Source organism: Ctenocephalides felis, unplaced genomic scaffold (assembly GCF_003426905.1).
Source record: "Ctenocephalides felis isolate EL2017-DRISC unplaced genomic scaffold, ASM342690v1 CF-g0.4_SCAFFOLD_01492, whole genome shotgun sequence".
Classification (NCBI taxonomy): Eukaryota; Metazoa; Arthropoda; class Insecta; order Siphonaptera; family Pulicidae; genus Ctenocephalides; species Ctenocephalides felis.
This window is the reverse complement of record NW_020537646.1, coordinates 54,734,426-54,756,208: the sequence shown is the minus strand read 5'-3', so window position 1 is coordinate 54,756,208 and position 21,783 is coordinate 54,734,426. Positions and strand designations below refer to the sequence as shown.

At 36.7% G+C, this 21,783-nt stretch overlaps 3 protein-coding genes across 3 annotated transcripts; 1 reads left to right on the top strand and 2 right to left on the bottom strand.

Moving 5' to 3' along the window:
- Positions 1–4,911: 4,911 nt before the first annotated feature.
- On the bottom strand, positions 4,912–9,838 carry LOC113371408 (ATP-dependent DNA helicase PIF1-like). Its single transcript, XM_026612037.1, has 2 exons — positions 8,843–9,838; positions 4,912–4,968 (listed from the first exon to the last, which is right to left on the bottom strand). The coding sequence occupies exons 1-2, from the start codon at positions 9,836–9,838 to the stop codon at positions 4,912–4,914; spliced, it is 1,053 nt and encodes a 350-aa protein (XP_026467822.1).
- An 8,248-nt stretch (positions 9,839–18,086) lies between these two features.
- On the bottom strand, positions 18,087–19,915 carry LOC113371407. The gene is made up of 2 exons (XM_026612036.1): positions 19,036–19,915; positions 18,087–18,862 (listed from the first exon to the last, which is right to left on the bottom strand). Exons 1-2 carry the CDS (start codon positions 19,913–19,915, stop codon positions 18,087–18,089), a joined length of 1,656 nt encoding a protein of 551 aa, XP_026467821.1.
- Positions 19,916–20,281: 366 nt separating this feature from the next.
- On the top strand, positions 20,282–21,040 carry LOC113371406. Its single transcript, XM_026612035.1, has one exon. The coding sequence runs from the start codon at positions 20,282–20,284 to the stop codon at positions 21,038–21,040; it is 759 nt and encodes a 252-aa protein (XP_026467820.1).
- Positions 21,041–21,783: the final 743 nt, after the last annotated feature.

Sequence of the window (21,783 nt, the reverse complement as noted above, 5' to 3'; positions counted from 1 at the left end):
GAAAGGGATTGAAGCCAGGCAAGTAGTGCAGATAAAGAGGAAAACCTCAGATGGTGGTCAACACAAATTACCTATATACATTGTTCTCCTCGATAAAGACCAGAATATGTCAGAGCTAAGGTCGATAACCAACATTGGTGGACACATCTTCTCTTGGGTAGCCCATAGACCGCAGAACAGAGCGCTGCAGTGCCACAAATGCTTAAACGTCGGTCACACATCGTACACCTGTGACCTAAATTGCAGATGTATAAAGTGACTCAATGTGCACGCGCCAGGAGCGTGCCAGAAACTACCACATGAGGCACCGATGTGTGTCAATTGCAAGAATGAACACCCGGCAAATTACTCCAAATGCAGCGCTCTTATAAACTATAAGGAAAAGAAGGAAAGCGACGCTCTCAGGAGAAGACAAGCGTATAGACCAGCACCAACACCCGTGCCACTGACGAGGAGCTTCTCGTCAGCTGTAAACTCTATCAACAGTGGTCCCAACGTCAGAACTAAATATCCTCAACTCCCTATCCTATCGTCACCATACAGATCAATGGTCCAGTCCTCACAAACAATGGTCCAGCCTGCACCATCATCATCACAGATCCAGCCTGCACTATCGCAATCACCAACCTGGCCTGCCTGCAGCCAGTCCGATCCAGATTTCAATACGCCAGAGGGACTGTTTGCTGCTATGGGCGAGATCAGGATGCTGTTTGCTGATCCCCAGGTAAAACAAATTTTCAGTGAGCTATACAAACTGACAAAAACACTAAACACAAACATGACTTATAACGACAAATACACAACAATTTTGAACTTTCTTACATCATCACCATAAACCAATCACAAGACTTACAAATAATGCATTTCAATTCAAATGGACTTAAAAACAACGTTGACAAACTGAGACAGACGATAACAAAATACGATCTGGACATAGTACTTATTAACGAGACGCACTTAAAACCTACGGACAGACTATATATCAACAATTACAAAGTTTACAGAAACGACAGACAGACGGATGCACGCGGATGGGGCGGCACTGCTATTTTAATCAAGTCTAATATCAGACATGAGCAAGTGCCAAACCTGACAGCGGGCCGTTCTGAAATAACAGCAATCAATGTATACAAGAGAGGTCAAAAAGTAACCATAATATTGATTTACATCCCGGCAAGCGGACTAGAACATACGGACTTACAAAGACTACTGGACTCGAACAGATTTGTACTTATGGCAGGAGACTTTAACGCACAACATACATCTTGGAACTGTAACTTTAACAATGCGAACGGAAACAGACTTTACGAATACCTGACCAAACACAACACCACAGACGCACAACTACATTATCCTGATACGCCGACCAGATACGCCACCGTACAGACACACCATCACAGCACGATCGATTTGGCATTGACAAAAAATCCACACGTAACATCCGAACCCATAACAAGAACACTTTTCAACTCCGACCATAATCCAGTTTTCATGACCATTTCAGACAGACTAGACGTCGACCAGACTCCCAAACGCAAATTTCTAGATTACTCCAGAGCCAACTGGCCATTTTTCAGAGACATCATCACAGACAACACACGACACACAAAGCCAATCGATACCAACACTGACATTGAGGAGGCTGTAACACACCTTACACTGACAATCACAGACGCCGTACAACAGACTATACCGACACTAGACTCAAGAACAACACCAGCCAACGACTTACCAGAACATATTTTATTGAAAATAAAACTTAAAAATCATACAAAGAAACTGTGGTAACGTACCGGTGACAGACTACTCAAGGAACATGTGAACAGACTGACGAAAATTATTTCCAATGAAATACGTGACCACCGAAACAACACTTGGAGCAAAAAACTCGAAAACTTAAATACTGACCCACACAAAATTTGGCAGACAGCAAAAAGACTGACACAGAAACCAACATCCATACCTCCACTTAAATTAACTGACAACAATTACGCAACGACACCAGCAGACAAGGCGGAAATATTGGCAAAAAACTTTGAGAACATACATAAACAATATGTCAAACGCAGACCTGAAACAAGACGTACACGAGACAATTCAAAACTTTACTGACCTCCACAGGGACAAAGACTTACGAATAGACCCTGCCACAGTTTCGGAAATAAAGACAATAGTTAAAAAATTACCGAACAGGAAAGCAGCAGGACCGGACGGACTACAAAACATAATTCTTAAACAACTGCCGAAGAACGCCTACATTTTTCTTACGCGCATTATAAATAGACTAATGACAAAAGGCTGCTTTCCCGCTTCTTGGAAAACCTCCACCATATTTCCAATAGTGAAGCCAAGGAAACAGCCAGACATACCACAGAACTACAGACCGATCAGCCTCCTCAACACAATGAGTAAGGTAGCCGAAAAGGTACTACTCAAAAGACTTAATAAACACATAAGACACAACAAAATTATACCTGACACACAATACGGATTCAAAGAACGACACTCCACACTACACCCACTGACAAAACTTATAGAAAATACAGTTCTCAATTTCAACAGACAAAACCATACCGGGTTGGTGTTACTCGACTTTGAGAAGGCGTTTGACACCATCTGGATGGACGGACTTATACATAAACTTATCCAACACAACTTTCCACCGTACATAACGAGAACTTTACACTCATACCTCTCAGACCGCAACTTTACCGTACAAGTAGACAACGGACTTTCGACGGTTAAACAAGTGACGGCGGGAGTACCGCAGGGCTCGATTCTGGGACCGTCACTGTTCAACGTCTGCATTCACGACATAACCACTGACGCCGACACAACGTTACTGATGTTTGCTGACGACACTGCCGTATACAAATCATCACGATCACCTACGCTACTGACTACAAAGGTACAGACACACATAGACAAGCTAACTGAATATACTGACAAATGGCAGATCAGAACCAATCCGCAGAAGACGGAGGCAATTTTATTTACAAAGAACCGAAATGCCACGACTAGACTGACTGACTTGGACAAAATTAAAGTATTAAACTGTGAAGTTGAGTGGTCCAAAGATATCAAATATCTTGGTGTGACCCTGGACCATAGACTCAGCTTCACAAAACATATTAATACGAAAATTGGACAGGCTTACGGGATGTTAAATCTACTGAGACCTCTCTTGAACGACAACAGCCCGCTAAGCGTGAAGAACAAGCGGACACTTTACTTGACACTTATAAGACCGTTACTGACATACGCCGCTCCGGCATGGAACGCGACGACTAAGACTAACTTACAGAAACTACAGACATTACAAAATAAGACACTAAGACTAGTACTTGACAAAATAAGGGACCCACTGACTAGACATTACTACTCTTCAAAATACATACACAAACAGACTGACGTACCGACAATACTCGACTATATAAAAAAGCTCACTGAGAATTTTTATCTAAAATGTGGGGATCATCCTAATATTAACATCGCGGGCCTCGGCCAATACACAAGAGACGATATTTGGTATGAAATTACGCCATGCCAAAATATATACTGATCGACCCATAGCAGTGGATGATACTTGGCACGATACAGATTTTCTCCTTTAGAGTGAATAAATCTTTTACTTTGTTTTTCTCTTTGTGTAATTGTGTTATTATAAATAGTGTCATGTGATTTTTATTTTGGAGGATAAATTTTCTTTCCTCTTTTTTTGTCACACTAATATGAACTTATTTTTTATATTCAGAAATAATTATTGTTTGCAAAATCATATCCAATGATGGATAATATACCTACGGGTAAAAAATCATGTTAGAAAATGCAATGTACATACTTACATTTAAAAAAGAAAAAAAAAGGTTTTCGACTGTCTAGTCATACTGATTGTGGCATGCTGCAATGCGACGGCTTAAAGCTTATGCTCTAATAGCGTGGGGTGACGTCAAGCCAACATGACGAGTCTACAAGCCAAGGGCTGAGTCTCAACAGATCGTAGCGTGGTAACTGCTCTACCGAATACAACACCCCGCCAGGTACCTAAGTCGTTTAAAACGATTCCGAGTCTGTTTTTTAAATGATTGTGATTGCTTGCCTTATGAAGGACCAATTGTAAATACTTTGATTTTAACTGTATATATTTATTTTATGTTAATAACAAGTTAAGTGTATTTACAATAATTTTAATACTATTTTTGATTACGTTCTGATTGATTGATTGATTGATTTGTATGATTTTTCGATTGATGATTTTTTGTTTTTATATCAAATATAACCGCATGCTTTGATTGGCGCGAAGATACTCGCGGCCTGGAAATATAGATTTCAAAGCATTGACGCTTAGCAAGTTGAGGTTTAAGATTTTGAATAAGGAAGTGATCAGGATCTTTTTTATTGGATTTTAAGCAACGTTCAACAATGTTTCGATCTGCGTTTGATTTTTTCCGAAATGTGAATAATTTGAGGTTTGAAATATAAACCATGAGTGAATATGATTCCACGATATAGTTCCTTTTTATCGTGTTATTCGTAATCTTGTTTTAGTTCGATCTATTTGCAAAAATGTTTATAACATTTCATAATGAATCTTTTATTATATGAATATATTTTGCGAGATTTATGCGTTGCACCATAAATTCTGTTGAAATTGCTATCAACCATTACTCCTTAAATCAGATATTAGTTCGAATATAATACTATATTCATTATATCTTGTGTTTAAGAGACATGTGAAGATATAACATAGAAAAACCTCAATTTTTTCATTTAATCTTTTTAACAAATATAAGTGGTAAAGATATAATATTTAAATACACATGTGTTTAGGTATGGTATCGATAATTGATAGATGAATGGATTTTGCTATGGGCCCCATGGACAGCGCTATGGGGTGACATTTGTAATAAGTTAAAGTTTTAGGTTTGAGTTTTGATTTGATCCCCAACGTGTAAAATTCCATTTCACCTAAGAATGATGTCAATGTGTTTAGTTTAAAAGATCTGTTAATGCGTACTTGTTTTGATTTTATCAATTTATTAAGTGATTTATTCATTTTGTTAATCATTAATAAACTCTGTGATGTTCTGTTCTTTGTCATTTTAGTATTTGCACAAAGTTGAGATTCATAACATGTACCAGTTTAATGAGTACATGCTAGACTTGCAATTCAGATTCATATTTAAATCGCAAAAATTGTAAAATTGTCAATCGTGCGACGCAGTCTTTAGTTAGAAGCTAAGGTGGACCTTGGCGCGTTGCAATGCTTTAGTACACTACAATGATTTTATTAAATTGTATGCAACCAGTAGTTTGCATACATTTCTGTTTTGAATAAAATAAAATATATTCGCAAAAGCGATTTTATATTTATATAAATAGAAATTTTATCCATATAAGAGTGATAGTAAGATCGCTCCAATATAATTTTTTATCAAACGCGATACTTAATGCCCGTTTCATTTTTCGCGCAAGAATTTTTAATAATTGTGCCTCACTTAGTTTGAGGTATAAGAGTGCTATGTATTTTGATAGTGCTATTCTAGATTTTTCCGCTATTAATTTTATTTTTTAGCTAGAATTTGAAGTGAAAAACACATTCATTCGCGCGCTATATGTATAGATATGTAATTTCGTGCTTAGACGATTTGGAGTTAGAAAGAAAAGTTTGGAATGGTTAGAATTCAATTCATAAAGATTGAGTTTAGCTTGCGTTAAAATGTTAGTGAGATTGTTGTTAATAAAAAATTTCATTATTGTATCAGCTGTATCACTATGAACGTTAAAATAATTTCTGGGGATTTCGAATATTTTAAGATGTTCAGTTATGCTTTTTTTTAGATGATTGTTCTGAACATCGTATTGATAAGAACGTATGTTGTTGATTTATGTTTATTTTGTTATTAAAATTTTTTCCCTGAATTGTTTGGTGCATCTTTCTGTCGTTTATCTGAACTAAAACTTGTTCGCTCACTCTCTTTATATCGACCGTTAGTATTGAAGTATGAATTTTAAAATTTTGTATAATGAAACAGATTTCGTTTTGGATATTCGGTCTGACAAGTTGTAGCTCAGTTAACAGCAGACTAGTATAGGATTTACAAGGTGCTTCCAAAATTACGCGAAAATTAGTTGTTAAATTGATTGACTTTAACACGTCTTGATGAGGTGAATATAAACTTATTTTAGGTATGCTTGCGTTTATGAAGTTATCATATTCGGTGAATTGGTTTCTGTTTGCAAGTGAAATATGACGTTTTAATGTTACTTGTCTATTATATTCTATGTCTTTGATATTTTTTGCAAATTGAATTATATTACCAAAACTTCCGTCAATAGTCTTAGTTGTATTAGTAATAGAATGCTCTTCGCGTTGTTTTTCCGTTTCAGTAAAGTATTGTTTATCGTCGTATGGTTCGCGTATTTCTGAATATGTATCTACTTGAGCTTCAAAGTTAGATTCATGATTTGAAACCGAAATTGATTTAGAAATGTTTAATTGAGGTAAATAAAATTGAGGCTGTTTTATGTTACCTGCATTATTTGTTGTTTTGGTATAATTTAAATTGAATTACAAACTAGTATCTGATTTATTCAATGTTGCTAGTCTAAGCTTTGATAATTTTGTCAAGCATTTGTGGTATTTATCAAAAAACTCTTCTAATTCGTTATCAAATAAATTATCAATTTCTTCTTCATAATCAAGTAAAGTTGCTATTATGATAACCGTATCTTCAAACAAGTCAAAAATAGGTCTAATATTTTCTATAAAACGGCTTATTTCAGAAATATTCAATTCACACGCAGGCATGTGTGACCATTGATTGCAAATCTTTTCGCAATATGCTAATTGCGATTTAATTTCTAGTTGCTTTGTTTTGGGTGATTTTAAAGTTTTTGACGATTCCATCTTGTCACAGATCGTACTAAACTTTATTAATTAAATAAGAAAAGATTGATAAGAAGGAAATGTAGTTGAATAACCTTGATTCTTGCTTTGCTTGTGCTTGTAGCTGTAGCTCCAAATTTGAACTTCCTATCTTGATTTTGATCTTCCTCTTTATTTAATCTTGATTTACTTGGTTTATGCTTGTTTTGCTTGATTTCTCCTTCGATTGCTAGACGTCACATCCGTCTCGTCTGGACCAATGTTTTTTAAATGATTGTGATTGCTTACCTTATGAAAGACCAATTGTAAATACTTTGATTATACACCACAATATTTTGTGTAATTAATTATTTCACCAAAGTCATATTATTTAACCAAAGTATTATTTTATGTTACTTAATTATCATAGTTTTTTATAAAGTCTACGTGTATGTATGTGTATCTATTTATGTACTTATATGCGAATGTGCATATATGCGTATGTATGTATATATATGCGTATTATATGAGTATATATGTAAGTAGATGTGTATGTATGTGTATATGTATGTATATATATATGTGTATATATATAATTGTGTGTATATGTATATAGATATAAATATACAAGTTATGAATTAGCAAACAATATTATAAAACTGTATAAAGCCGATTGGCGTATAAATAAATAAATAAATAAATAAATAAATAACTGTATATATTTATTTTATATTAATAACAAGTTATAAGTGTATTTACAATAATTTTAATACTGTTTTTGATTACGTTCTGATTTATTGATTGATTTGTATGATTTTTCGATTGATGATTTTTTGTTTTTATATCAAACTAGCACACCCGACGAACTTCGTTTCGCCACCAGATGGTTTCGTGAGAAAGATGAAGAATTTTTTTGTTTGTTTTATATTTGAAAAGGAAAAATTTGAGCAGGAAAGAAAACCCGACCATATATATATATATATATATATATATATATATATATATATATATAGAAGATAATCTATTTGCAATTATTCAAAACAATTATTGATTATTTTTATTACTCGAATTTTTAATTGCGATGCGTGAAGTTCCAGCAATATGCATTAGGGCACGATGCCATGCACCACTAATTTTCTTAGCTATAAACCTTGCGGAGCCCGAGACCTTTCCAACGAATGCAAAATTGTCGAAATCGGTTCGTGCGTTCTGGAGTTATTTCGTCAGGAAGAAAAATCCGACTTATTTTTATATATATAATAATATAGAAGATAATCTATTTGCAATTATTCAAAACAATTATTGATTATTTTTATTACTCGAATTTTTAATTGCGGTGCGTGAAGTTCCAGGAAAATGCATTAGGGCACGATGCCATGCACCACTAATTTTTTTAGCTATAAACCTTGCGGAGCCCGAGACGTTTCCAACAAATGCAAAATTGTCGAAATCGGTTCGTGCGTTCTGGAGTTATTTCGTCAGGAAGGAAAACCCGACTTATTTTTATATATATACTAGCAAACCCGACGAACTCCGTTTCGCCACCAGATGGTTTCGTGAGAAAGATGAAGAAATTTTTTGTTTGGTTTATATTTGAAAAGGAAAAATTTGATTTTATTACACAACAGTAATGAATTTATTTTGATTACAAAAATGAGTTGAAGTTCTCTAAGTAAAAGAAAGTGAATCTGCAAATTATATGTTTTATTGAAGAGCCTTTTGGTAAACAACATTTTTTGTTTTTTGGCCTAACACAAACAAAGCGGATGATTTCCCAACTCGTGAACAGGCAACGTACAACTGGCCATGCGAAAAACAATGATTTTCTAAATTTATACCGCAAACACTAAGTGATTGACCTTGCGACTTGTTAATTGACATTGCAAACGCAAGGCGAACTGGAAATTGTAATCGTTTGAAGTCAAACGGAAGACCAGTCGGAATCATTGGTATTCGAGGAATAAGTCTTCTTACTGAAAGTCGAGTACCGTTGTAAAGTTGCGGTGGATTCAAATTACGCAATGTCATTATAACAGTGCCAACTTTGAGTTGCAAGTTATGTGGTGGAAATCCTGGTAACTCCAGAGAGTTCAAAAACTCCGTTGGATAATTTACTACATCATCGGGATTTGTTATGGAATCAATGGATTTGTATGTCACCAAATCGCCAGCAATTTTTGACTGAATGGCGAAATTCAGTGCGTGCACATCATTATTTTTTGCGGCAATAATTGCTCGTTGACTTAACCAAGCATAATTCTGATAATTTTCGCTAATGTTTGGGAAAACATTTTCAATAAGTTCTAATTGAGAGTCTACAAATCGGCAAAAGTCATTGGTAAGAGTAATTAATCCAGATGTCGCATCAACTGGGACTTTCCCATTTCCAACAGCTAACAATTGTTTGGAAAATTGTGCAGCACTTTGATCATTTTGAAGTTGAACTCTTATATTAGTGGTTAGCGATAATGTTTTTACGTTATTCCATAACGGTGATGCTTTCAGGCAAGCATTCAATTCATCTGTAGGCGTTCCACGGGGAATTACTGGCAACGTCTGCCTGAAATCGCCTGCCAACAATATCATCAAGCCGCCAAAGATGTTGTTATTTCGCCGAAGATCTTTCAGTGTAAAGTTAAGTGCTTCAAGTGATTTCTTGTGCGCCATTGTGCACTCATCCCAAACAATGAGCTTGCATTGCGTCAACAATTTTCCCATTGCACTGGATCGGGAAATATTGCATGTTGGAGTATCAATTGTGTTTAAATTGAGTGGCAACTTAAGTGCAGAATGTGCAGTACGACCTCCATCTAGAAGAGTCGCTGCAATTCCAGATGATGCTAACGCTAAAGCTATGTCACATCTTGATCGAATAGTGGCCAAAATCAATGAAATGACAAATGTTTTCCCTGTTCCTCCAGGTGCGTCCAGGAAGAATAGACCACCAGTATTATTGGCCACCGCTTGCATTAATGTTTCGTATACTTGTTTTTGCTGTTCATTCAGCAACGGCACATTAATTCGAACGAATTCTTGCAATGTATCAACATTGTATTGCAGCTCTCGATTTCATTCTTGGTTGAATGCATCGTGCATCGATCGATTTGGCGCAATCATTCCTACTTCAATTAGTAGCTTGTTTGCAATAGTCAAGCATTGATCCTCAATCAGAATCAATCCTTCATTGTAGATTTCATCGGTTATTTGGATATCAGGATTGTTAGTTTGAATGCGCAAGCGATGCAAGATATCTTCACATATGTCGTCTTTGTATTTGTTCCATAATTGTATTGGTTGTGAAGGAAAGCATGTGGTGATGATAATTGCGAACAGCGTTCGTATTTGGTACGCATTTGATGAAACAACTGAATCCGCAAGTGTTAGATCCCAATGAGAATCGTTCTCCAGCAAACCCAATAGTTGACATGCTTCTCGATATGTTTGACATCGGTGGCCATTCACAGTTTTCAAATGCACAAATGATTTTGGTCCACGTACATTTACCAACAGAAGTCTCAAATAAAAACATTCATCACTTCTAGGATGAACAGTATATATGCGACCAAGTGCATCCGTGGAAAACACATGTGGCCAATCTGGAATTGGGGTTCCTTGTTTGCGGCGTTGGAAATTCTTTGTTGATTGATTCCAAGTGTAATACTTAGGCATATCAACGTACATCAGCGTCGCTGCGAATGGATCTGCTTCACACATAGCAAAGAAGCTAGTCAATGTTGTCGATGGTGGTCTCTCAGCTCGCTGTGCCGCATTAGCCTCAGTGAAGTAAACTCTTTGGCCGTTTTCCAAATGCACTGCTAAATGCATAACTGTGGGATATCTTTCATGAATTTGAAATGACAATAATCGCCACAGTGCTTCATTACTACTGACGTATCTGCCAATTTGGAAGCTGCTAATTTCGTCATTCGCATTTTCCGACGCAATACCAAACACAGTCATGTCGGTGCCTTTTGTGACGTACTTGCACAAATATTTGATTGATTTGGCCGAATGACAACTTTCAACATTTGCATGTGTTCTGAAAATTCGAGATAGCAGCGGGCAATATGCTACAATAAATTCATTTCCGATCTCAATCTCTTGATTTTGAACTTTAACTTTGATAGTTGAATGTATCAGCAACTAACGGTCGCGGATATCGTTTTGTGCACTTTCCATTAGCCATGCAAGGCGATAATGGATTTAATGCACCGCACGGTCCATGCACCATCTGTGTCGTCACAATGTCGTGTAGATGGGGATCAGTGACTGGATCAGGAATTTCAGCTGATATGATGTCATCCACTTCATTTGAATGTAATTTATTCAGCAACCAAATTAGGATATGAACATGCGGTAGTCCACGCTTCTGACATTCCACTGAGTACATATAACAACGTGTGTCTCCAAAAACTCGATACTTAGTAAGCACATCCATCATGACCTTGAGTTTTTGCTGAAATACTCTGGCTATTATGTCATGGCAATCTTGCGGTTTTTGGCCCGTTTCCAACTCACGTTCAATTTCCGTCCACTTCGGATTGCAAGTGAACGTAATAAATAAATCCGTAGTTCCATAATGTCGCACGTACGTCATAGCGTCTTGAGCGTATTCGTGCATGTGGCGTGGACTGCCGGTATAAGATGATGGGAGAATCGTGAGACGTCCAATATTCTGAACATCACCATCTGAATGAATAGCATCTCGCAAGTGTATATAGTCCTCAGATCGTAGCTTTGCCTGATTGAATCGAATGAACGCTAAACGTTCGGTCTCGACTTTGACATACATGTCGACAGCGAATTGCTGGAATAGCCGACGGCACTTCAGAATGACATTCTCTTCATGTGAACGAATCATCATACGATATGCATAGTATTTCATAGCGCTTAGATTTTTATTCGTTGATAAGCCTGAAAATGCAAAATGAAATGAATTGTTAATGGAAACAAATAATAGCAATAATAAAAATAATTAGTGTGTTAATATTGCACCTGTAATTGGATCGACCATCTTCAACGTGATGTCGTAACCGTCTTGCCCTTGCCAATAAATGATTGGATATTGCAACGCGTCGTACAAACGATGTGTCTCGTTTACGCGATGCATGATATTGCTTCTTCGCTGAACGACAATGTCTCGCGATTTAGTTGGATCGCCAACAATAATTGCAGCAACATCATTAACGGTGGGTGCATTGAATCTTCGCACATGTTCACCTCTTGGGGTACAATCCGCTCTTATGATAAATTTGTGCGTATCTGATAGAGCTGTGAACCGGAACCGGGTCCATCGCGGTTCCGGTTCTGGAACCGGTTCTGGAACCGGTTCCCAGATTTTGGGAACCGGCGACGGTTCCATTTTTTTTGTATCATTGTATTATTTATTTTATAATTTTTTCAAAAGTTTTACGTTCTCAAAAATCTATTTTTCAAATTAAAAAATATTAATCTTTTTTTAATAAACATAATTTTAGGCACGGAAAGTTCCAGTAATTTGCCTTAGGGCACGATGTCATGCACTACTAGTTTACCTTTCACTTTCTCACAAACTGAGCTGTTCCGCCAAACGTAGAATCTTGAGAATTATCAGAAAAGTGCATAATTGTTCATTCAAAACCTTTTCTTATAAAAATCTAAATCAATTTTGAATATTAATATTCGAAAAATTTGGGGATGTACTGATTAGTTTTGGCAAAGATCAGCCGTGTATTTTCTTCGTAATTTTTTTCTACCAATAATAAAAATAAATTATAAATTAAGTACATTTCAGTTCAATATTCAGCTTTAAGATTTTATAAATTTATTATTAACTTCCCGTAGGGCAAGTTATAGTAATCGCAAATTTCAAAAATGAAAATTTTTATATATCTGTACGTTTCAAAACCTGCTGAACATTTTGGCATACCTTAGAAAAAGTGGATGTATGTGTGTGTGTGCGCGGATATAAATTTTCGTCTAGCCACGGGGCTAAAAGTGCCAAAAATGGTAACTCGGTTTCTAAGAGAACGGTGAGTCCGATTTTAATAATTCAAAAAACATTTTACTGAATGAAGAATTGATCAAATTTTCATGAAGGCAGGTCTAGCGGTTTCGGAGATCTAGAGAAAAAAGTAAAAAAAAATTCCATTTGGCGGTCAAAAATGATCATTAGACATATGTACGTCAAATTATCAGTAATTTTACAGAGATTTTAATAATAAATATAAGTTCTGTTTACATTCCTATGGGTTCCGTACCCATGTTTATCCGTTACACGGCGACGCGCTTTGACATTTCGTCTCTATGCAGTTAAAGCAGTACGATTGGTTTAAAAAAAAGTTCTGAATTTCCAAAATATGTCAAAATAAAGAAAACATTTTTTTTTTCAAAAAAAAATTTTTATCGAAAAAAAGTAATTTTTTGAAAAATTTATAGTTTTTCAAAAATATAATTTGTTTAAAGTAATTTTTTTTCAACAATGTTAATGTTTAAAAAAATAATTTTTGGTACGGGAAGTTCCAGCAATTTGCCTTAAGGCACGATGCCATGCGCTCCACTAGTTTTGGTTAATAAATCGTTACCGAAAAATTGTACAAAACAGTTTGTATTTGAGCAGAAAGAGAGATCGGAACTTCTGCGTAAGCTTGAAAGGGACAGAATAAGGGATGAACTGCCGCTGTTCATCGCATATTCTGTCCATTTAAAGCATTCGCAACAAAGATAAACAGACCACCGTGCGAAGAATTTTTTTGTTTATAGATAGGCAAAGGAGACGTGTATGCGTATAGGCGACAATATAAAAATTCAAAAAATTATCATCGACAATATTTTGTCAAACGCAATTTTTGTTTTACATATTTAATTATTTTCGATAATAACAATTTAAATATAACTGCAAAATTCAAAAAAATATTTGAAAATGATTTCTAAAATATTAAATTCTGCTTTAGGAAAACGTATAAAACAGTACGCGACTTATCAAACAGATGCGACGATTGAAAGAGTCTTTATATATTACGAGCAAATATTTGTATTATTTCATTACACTTATCCTGTCGATTGTTTAATTTTTAATAATTGTTTAAATAACAAATTTAAATTGATATTCGTTTCCCGAATTTTTATGAAATTTGCTTGATTTGCTTGATTGATCCACATGAAGAAACATTTGAATTCATTGATATACGGTCTCTGAAACAAATATTTATTATCTAAATTAGATAATATTATACAAATCAATTCGCTCACGTGAAATTTTTAAAATTCTATACTGTTTAAATAAAATAATAACATTTTATAATTGTTGAATATATTAGTATGGATTTTTTAAAAATATATAGCTTTTTACTTCTGAGAAATTAAACATTGTTATACGATTGTATGTATTAGCCTGAATCTTTTCATTGCGAGCCATCAGTCTTTAGCCCATAAATATTGATTTTAATGACTTCTCCAAATCATACTTTGACACTTGTTTTCAGAAAGACCTCCAACTATTTTATATAGACAACGCCCGACTACAAAAGCCGCATTTCGTTAATCCGTCTAAATTATTATTTCTGAACTGAATATTTATCTATTTCAACAACATTTTAAACGATATAGAAGGTAATAAAAACACTTCTACTTTTAAAATTGACACTTAAAAAAATCAGTTTATGTAACATATATTAGTTTATGTTTCAAGTAAATATTATTTTATATATTTGTTATTTATTTATGAAACACTATTTTAAAATATGCAATATTTCAAAGTTAATTAGCAAACTCGAAGGAATTTTTGAAATTTGTTGTTTTACGATTTATGAGTCGATGTACAATCGCCAGGCTCTAAAAGTACGCTTCTGCTTTGAAATCTTTAGATATATATGTATTAGTACATTTACTAATATTATGATCATAAGGTCCACTTGCTGTCTGACTGCAAGAGTCGAATTACATAATGGGAAGAGCTTAGGTATAAAAATAAGGTTAGCAAAGTATGAAATTTTTATATTTTTATGAATTTAACAATTTAGAAATTAAATTACTTTTTTTGAAGTAAACTATTTATTTCAATTAAACTAAGGCGTTTTGTTATAATACTTTTAATAATATGTTATTTTTTTTAATACTATATGCAGCCAGTTTTGTAAATTCTCCTGATCAAAATGAACCGCCTCTTGCTATGGATATCGAAAACTTTAATTGAGAAACTAAAAACTAAAGAAACTAAAAATATGCTTCAAATTTATTGGTTTATGAAAAAGTTTATAATTATTTATTTAAAAGTTTATGAAAATTACATACAACCTAATAATGAAAGCAGACTAAATATTATTCGAATGTACAATTTCTAATTTGAGAATTGCATTCATAGCAAACAAATATATAACTAAATAGTAATGCACAAAAAAGTATTAATTATAATTATATTAAAAAATTCAAAGGGTTACAAAAAAAATTTCAAGAACAAAAAGCGAGATACGTAGCTTGAAACGGATGTTTGTGACTGAATAGAAAAACTAGTGGAGTGTATGGCATCGTGCCTTAAGGCAAATTGCTGGAACTTCCTGTACCGTAACGAAATGTTCGAGGAATACTGAATGTTTTCAAATAGATTATTATTAATATTGTAACATTGTCTAATATTTATAAGAATTATATAAATTGAATTGCAAAGTTGAAATTATTTGTTTGAAGTATATTAGAACTATAGATGTTGGGTCTATATATAATTTATATTTATAATTAAAAGAACTGAATAACGTGTATATAAGTTTAATTTATAATAACAAAACAAGTATAAAGTATTTCACTGATATAAAATATATTTAGGTTAGGTTTATGTCTTCACTCTTCCAAGGGTTGATGAACAAGAGGGTGAGATTGCATTTTTCGCATCCCTCGAGCCCACGCAAGTGTTGCACGATGCGCCGTCGCCAACTTGACAGTTTGCGACGTTCTTCACACGCAACGTGTCTATGAAGTTGGTATTGGCGTTTCTAGTTGTTACTCTCACCGCCAGGTGTCAGGAGACGCCATAGCACTCCCCCCAAGATGAAAGCAAGCTATCTGTCAGAATAGGAATAAGGTTAAATGTGTGTTGTCAAATATTGAACGCAACTTTCTTTTTGGCTGTTTTCTTTGTAGGTTCCTTTGATGACTCCCAGGGATGTGTATGAAGTGGTTGAGAAAGTGATTCGTAATCTGCATCTGTTTTATTTATATATGCTGGTTTTAGACTTTCAACAGCGAAGTTCTTTGCGGCCCCATTAACGCGAAGTTTGTAAATCCTATCAGAAACTCGCTCAAGTATTTCATAGGGTCCGCTGTAAGGTGGTTCCAAAGGCTTTCGTACATGGTCTGCTCTGAGGAATACATGTGTGCATGTGCCCATATCTTTCAAAATGAAAATCTTGGATTTGTTGTGGTGGGCTGTTGGGGTTGGTTTCAATGCACACATGATTGGATTCTGTGAGTTATTAGATAAATTGAAAAAATCACCTGGAAGTCTCAGTGTGGTTCCATAAACCATCTCTGCTGCTGATGTCTTGATGTCTTCCTTGAATGAATTCCGTAGACCAAGTAGTACGTAGGGTAGTGTCTTGATCCAGGGTTCAGAAGAACACATCAGTGCAGCTTTTAGGGTTCTGTGCCAACGTTCTACTAATCCATTTGCTTGAGGGTGGTATGCTGTCGTACGTGCTTTCTTTGCACCAACTGCCTGTGCCAAGGACTTGAAGAGAGATGACTCAAACTGCGTGCCTTGGTCTGATGTTATTGCAGTTGGTGTACCAAATCTGGAAATCCAGCACGTAAACAATGCTTGCGTGACTGTCTCAGCTGTGATGTCTCTCAGTGGGATGGCTTCCGGCCATCTTGTAAATCTGTCAATAATTGTTAAGCAGTAAGGAAAACCATTAGTATTGGGTAAGGAAATTATGTCAATATGAATATGAGAGAATCTTTCATCAGGAATAGGGATGTGCAAAGGATTGAAATGATTATGTTTATGGATCTTGGACTTTTGACAGGATATGCACTGACGAGTCCAAGTAGCAACATCCTTTCCAATTCCAGGCCAAACATACCGGCTGCGTACCTCCCTGGATGTGGTCCTGATGCTTGGATGAGAAATACCATGGACTACGTCGAATGCAGTTTTGCGGAGGCTCTGTGGGAGATAAGGTTTAACAAAGTTTGACTCAATTATACAATAGATCGGAAAACCATCCAATGTTAATTTGTGTAACCTAAGAGAAGTTTCTCCACCAAGCAGCTCCTGCATTTCTGGATCCAAGCTTTGCTCTATACATATTTGTTCAGCTGACAGTCTGGTAGGCATTTCAATAGTGTTAATTCTTGATAATGTATCTGCCACTACATTTTCTTCACCTTTCACATACACAATTTCAGTAGAGAACTGGGATATGTATTCCAATTGTCTACGCTGTCTGTCCGACGCCTTTTCAGGTCTCTGCTGAAATGCATATGTGATGGGTTTGTGGTCTGTCTTGATAATGAAATGCCTACCTTCAAGCAGGTATTCAAAATATTTTATGGCCGCAAAGATGCCTAGAAGCTCGCGGTCATATGTTGAATACCTCTGTTCCGTGGATGTGAGCTTTCTGGAGTAGAAACCTATAGGGTGCCATGCACCATTTTCTTCCTGCTCCAGAGTGGCTCCAATGGCTGTTGTTGACGCATCAGTTACCAAACATATATTTGTTGCAGCAGCTGGATAATGAAGTAAGGCGGCGTTTGCAAGAGCATTCTTCACGTCCTCAAAGGCTTGCAGAGATTCTGGGTTCCAAATGACAGGGGTTTTATCCTTCTTAATTGAACTACGTAGGTAACTGTTCAGCGGTGCTTGCAGTTTGGCTGCTTTTGGGACTGATTTCCTGTAATAATTCAGCATTCCCAGAAACCTACGCAGTTCCAGAACCGTTGTTGGCTGTGGGAAGTTCAAAATCTTGTCCACCCGGTCTGTAGACGGAGAATAGCCTTTCTCACTGAGCTTGTAACCCAGAAAATCTACTTGGGACTTGCCTAGGACGCATTTGTCGGTGTTGATGGTTAGAGAATGTTCTTGCAAACGCTCAAAAACTATCTGCAGGTGGCGATGGTGTTCCTCCATGTTCTCAGACATAACCAGAATATCATCCACATATATAAACACAAAGTCAATGTCTTGAAATATGTGGTTTATATATCGCTGGAATGTCTGAGTAGCATTCTTCAGTCCAAAAGGCATTCAGAGGTACTCATATAGTCCCCATGGAGTTATGATGGCAGTCTTCTGTATGTCCTCTTCATGCATCGGCACCTGGTGATATGCTTTGGCCAGATCTATTGTTGAAAAAATTGTTTTATTGTGCAGGTTTGTAAAAACATCACTTATTAGTGGAGGCGGATATTTGTCTGGTAGCGTGCTTGAATTAAGCTTTCTATAGTCACCACAGAGTCTATAAGATCCATCCTTTTTTGATACCATATGTATAGGACTTGCCCACGGACTGCTTGAAGGTCTCAAAATGCCCCTGTTCAGGAGATTTTGTATCTCGGCTTTTGCAGCTGATGCTTTCTCACCAAAAATCTTCCTGAACCGGGCAGCGACTGGTGGACCTGTTGTGGGAATCCTGTGTGCGAAAGGAGATGGTTTAATTGTTAGTCTCTGTGGTGTTCTAGTGATTGTTATATATTTGTTTAGTAAGCTCCTGAAAGGTTGGTGTGGGTTAATTGTGGAAATGTTAATGTTCTGGGTCTTCAGCACTTTGCCATCAGAGGCTAAGCCTGTCGTTGAATCAATTAGTCTTTTGCCTTTCAGGTCTATTAGTAGATTGTAGTAGCTTAGCAAGTCTGCACCGATTATGGCTGTTGCCACATCTGCTACTGTGAATTGCCAAGTGAAGGGTCTGCGCAGCGAAAGGTCCAGCTCGAGAGTCCGCTTTCCATAGGTGGATATTCGGCTGGAATTGGCTGCATACAGAACATGCTCTTCCTTGGCACGACCGGTTGCAAACTTGCTAGCTGGAAGAATCGAGAGAACGGAGCCAGAGTCTATAAGAAAATTTATCCGTGTTTTTCTGTCTGTCACACATAGTCGGAGCTCTGGACAGACAGAATTAATATCACCATCATTACTTGCTCCTGGTGTTGATGGTGACTTTAGTTTTCCGGCTTCAGGAGAGTCTTAACCAAACAGGGTTCTATGCATTTGGTAGCCTTCTCTCCAAACCTGCTATGGTAAAAGCATAGCTGTGATTTGGACGGCGTCTTTGATCTCCCTCTCCTGTGCCTGGAGTGACTTCTGGTCCTGCTTCTCTCGTCATGTTCTCTGCTATGTTTTAAATTCTCCACTTCTGTCGTCAAGGCATTTAGTTTCTGCATCATGGCAAGCAGAATTTCTTGGGTGCGGTCACTTCTTGGTTCAGGTGCTCTGCTCGCTGTGGCCATCACCGATGATGGCAGTCCACAAGTATCTACAAGCCTGTCTGCCATCTCGCCAATGGCTTGTAGCCCAATGTTTTTCGATACAAGCAGTAGAGGCCGGATGTGTTGTGGGAGTCTGTCCAACCAAAGTTTATGGATGATATCCTCCGAGATTTCACTCCGAGCCAGGTCAATCATTTCCCGTAGTAGCTGGGATGGCTTTTTGTCACCTAGGACAACGTTTGTTAACAATTTGTCTACTTGCTTTGACCTCGACTCGGATACTCGGTCTAGGATTATGCTCTTCAACGTGTTGTATTTATTTTCGGTTGGCGGATTTCGCAACACATCGCTTACCAGGTGTAAAGTGGACCTGTCCAGAGCACGCAATACCGCCGTGTACTTCGCATGGTCGGATTTGATCCTATCTCCAAGAAACTCTGTCTCAATCAACAGGAACCATAGATCAGGAGCATCTTCCATGAACGGGGTTATTGTATACCTGCCCACGTTGTAAATTTGTTCCGTTTTTAAATCATTGTTCACTTGGTTGGAGTTGCTCGCACATGGCGTGCGAACTTGAGTTTCGTCAAAATCGATGAGCGATCGATTTAGATCTTGTGAGGCTTCAGTGTTTGCGGGTGAAGACATTATTAATGATATAGTATACCTCGCTTGTAGTATCAAGATCAGAATTCAGCCACGTGTTTTCTCAGTCGCGGTCACCAATTATATAGATGTTGGGTCTATATATAATTTATATTTATAATTAAAAGAACTGAATAACGTGTATATAGGTTTAATTTATAATGTGGGAGATTGGCAGGTCGCGTCAATTTTAGTAAGCGAGACAAAAATAATAATTGACATGGGTTTTTGTTGGATCATTTGTTTTGAACTATGTAAAGTTTTGGTTCAGATAAATTTATGAAATTTATCACGGCATAAATGAATAAATATTTTATAATCGGAAAAGTGTTTGATTTCCGATAGTGGTGACTCCTGTCGTTTGATATTATGCCGCGCCAACACGGACATTTTAGCTGCCACAAACTGCACATTCCTGAATTTATTCCAAATGACTTGGAACTTTGGTTTGCTTTGATAGAGAAGGCATTCGCATCTTCCAATATCCACGATGAGAAGGAGAAATATGCATTATTGGTTACCAGGTTGGATATTAGACATTCAACCGAAGTGCGAGATTTGATAATCAATGAGCCTGAAGAGAAGCCTTATTCTACTTTGAAGGCTACGTTAATTTCAAGGTTAGGCACTTCGGAGAAGTCAAAGTTGCAGTTGTTTATGTCTGATGTAGATTTGGGTGATAGGACGCCTTCTCAATACCTACGTCATTTGAGGACTTTAGTCGGGACTTCGATGACCGATAACGCAGTTAAAGCAATATGGTTATCCAGACTTCCAGTGGAAATTCAACCATTTTTGGAGATTGCTTCTGGAGCACAGTCAATACAAGAGGTAGGTGAACTAGCTGACCGCTTATTTATTAACCATTCACAGCAACGTGTAGCTGTGATTACAGATGCACAAACCTCTGAGATTGAAACAAAGAATGCTGATCTGCGTCAAATGCGTCAAGATATCGAAGCTGTTTCAAAGCGTTTGGATAAGCTTCAAATGTATCATAAGAAGGAAGTGTCGTTTAGAAGACGACAAGATAACTTATGTCGGTTTCATAGACGCTACGGAAGTCATGCGAGGAGGTGTATATCGCCATGTAATTTTAAGTCGGGAAACGGTACGGGCGGTCATTAATGGCGACTAGTGACAAACGCCCAAATAACTCACGCCGCATTTTCATCACAGATAGTTAACAAATGTGATATAGATTTTAAGGCGATTGCAGATGAACAACATAAGGATATAGACATGGCACAATTGTTATTACATTCTGACCATTCTCTTAAATTAAAAAGAATTTTTATTGAAGAATTGGGAACATCGTTATTGTGCGATGTATCTCAACCAATCATTCGGCCGGTGATACCAAGAAGATTTCGCCGTGCTATATTCAATAGCCTACATGGTTTGTCGCATCCTGGAGCAAATGCTACCATTAGATTGGTAACGCAACATTATGTATGGCCTTCCATTAAGAAGGATTGTCGACAATGGGCTCGCAGCTGTCTAGAGTGTCAGCGTTCAAAAATTAGTCGACACATTGTCTCAAGACCGGGAGTATTTCCATTGCCAGGAGCACGATTTGAGCATGTACACGTCGACATCGTGATTATGCCGTTATCAGATGGATATCGTTATTGTCTAACATGCGTAGATCGTTTTTCACGTTGGCCTGAAGCCATCCCTATAGAAAATCAGGAAGCAGCTACAGTAGCAAGAGCATTCTTTTCTCACTGGATAGCAAGATTCGGAGCTCCCTTAAGAGTTACATCAGATCAGGGTAGACAGTTTGAATCGTGTTTATTTGAGCAGCTCAACCGATTAATGGGAACTACACATTTCAGGACAACTGCTTATCACCCGGCTTCTAATGGTAA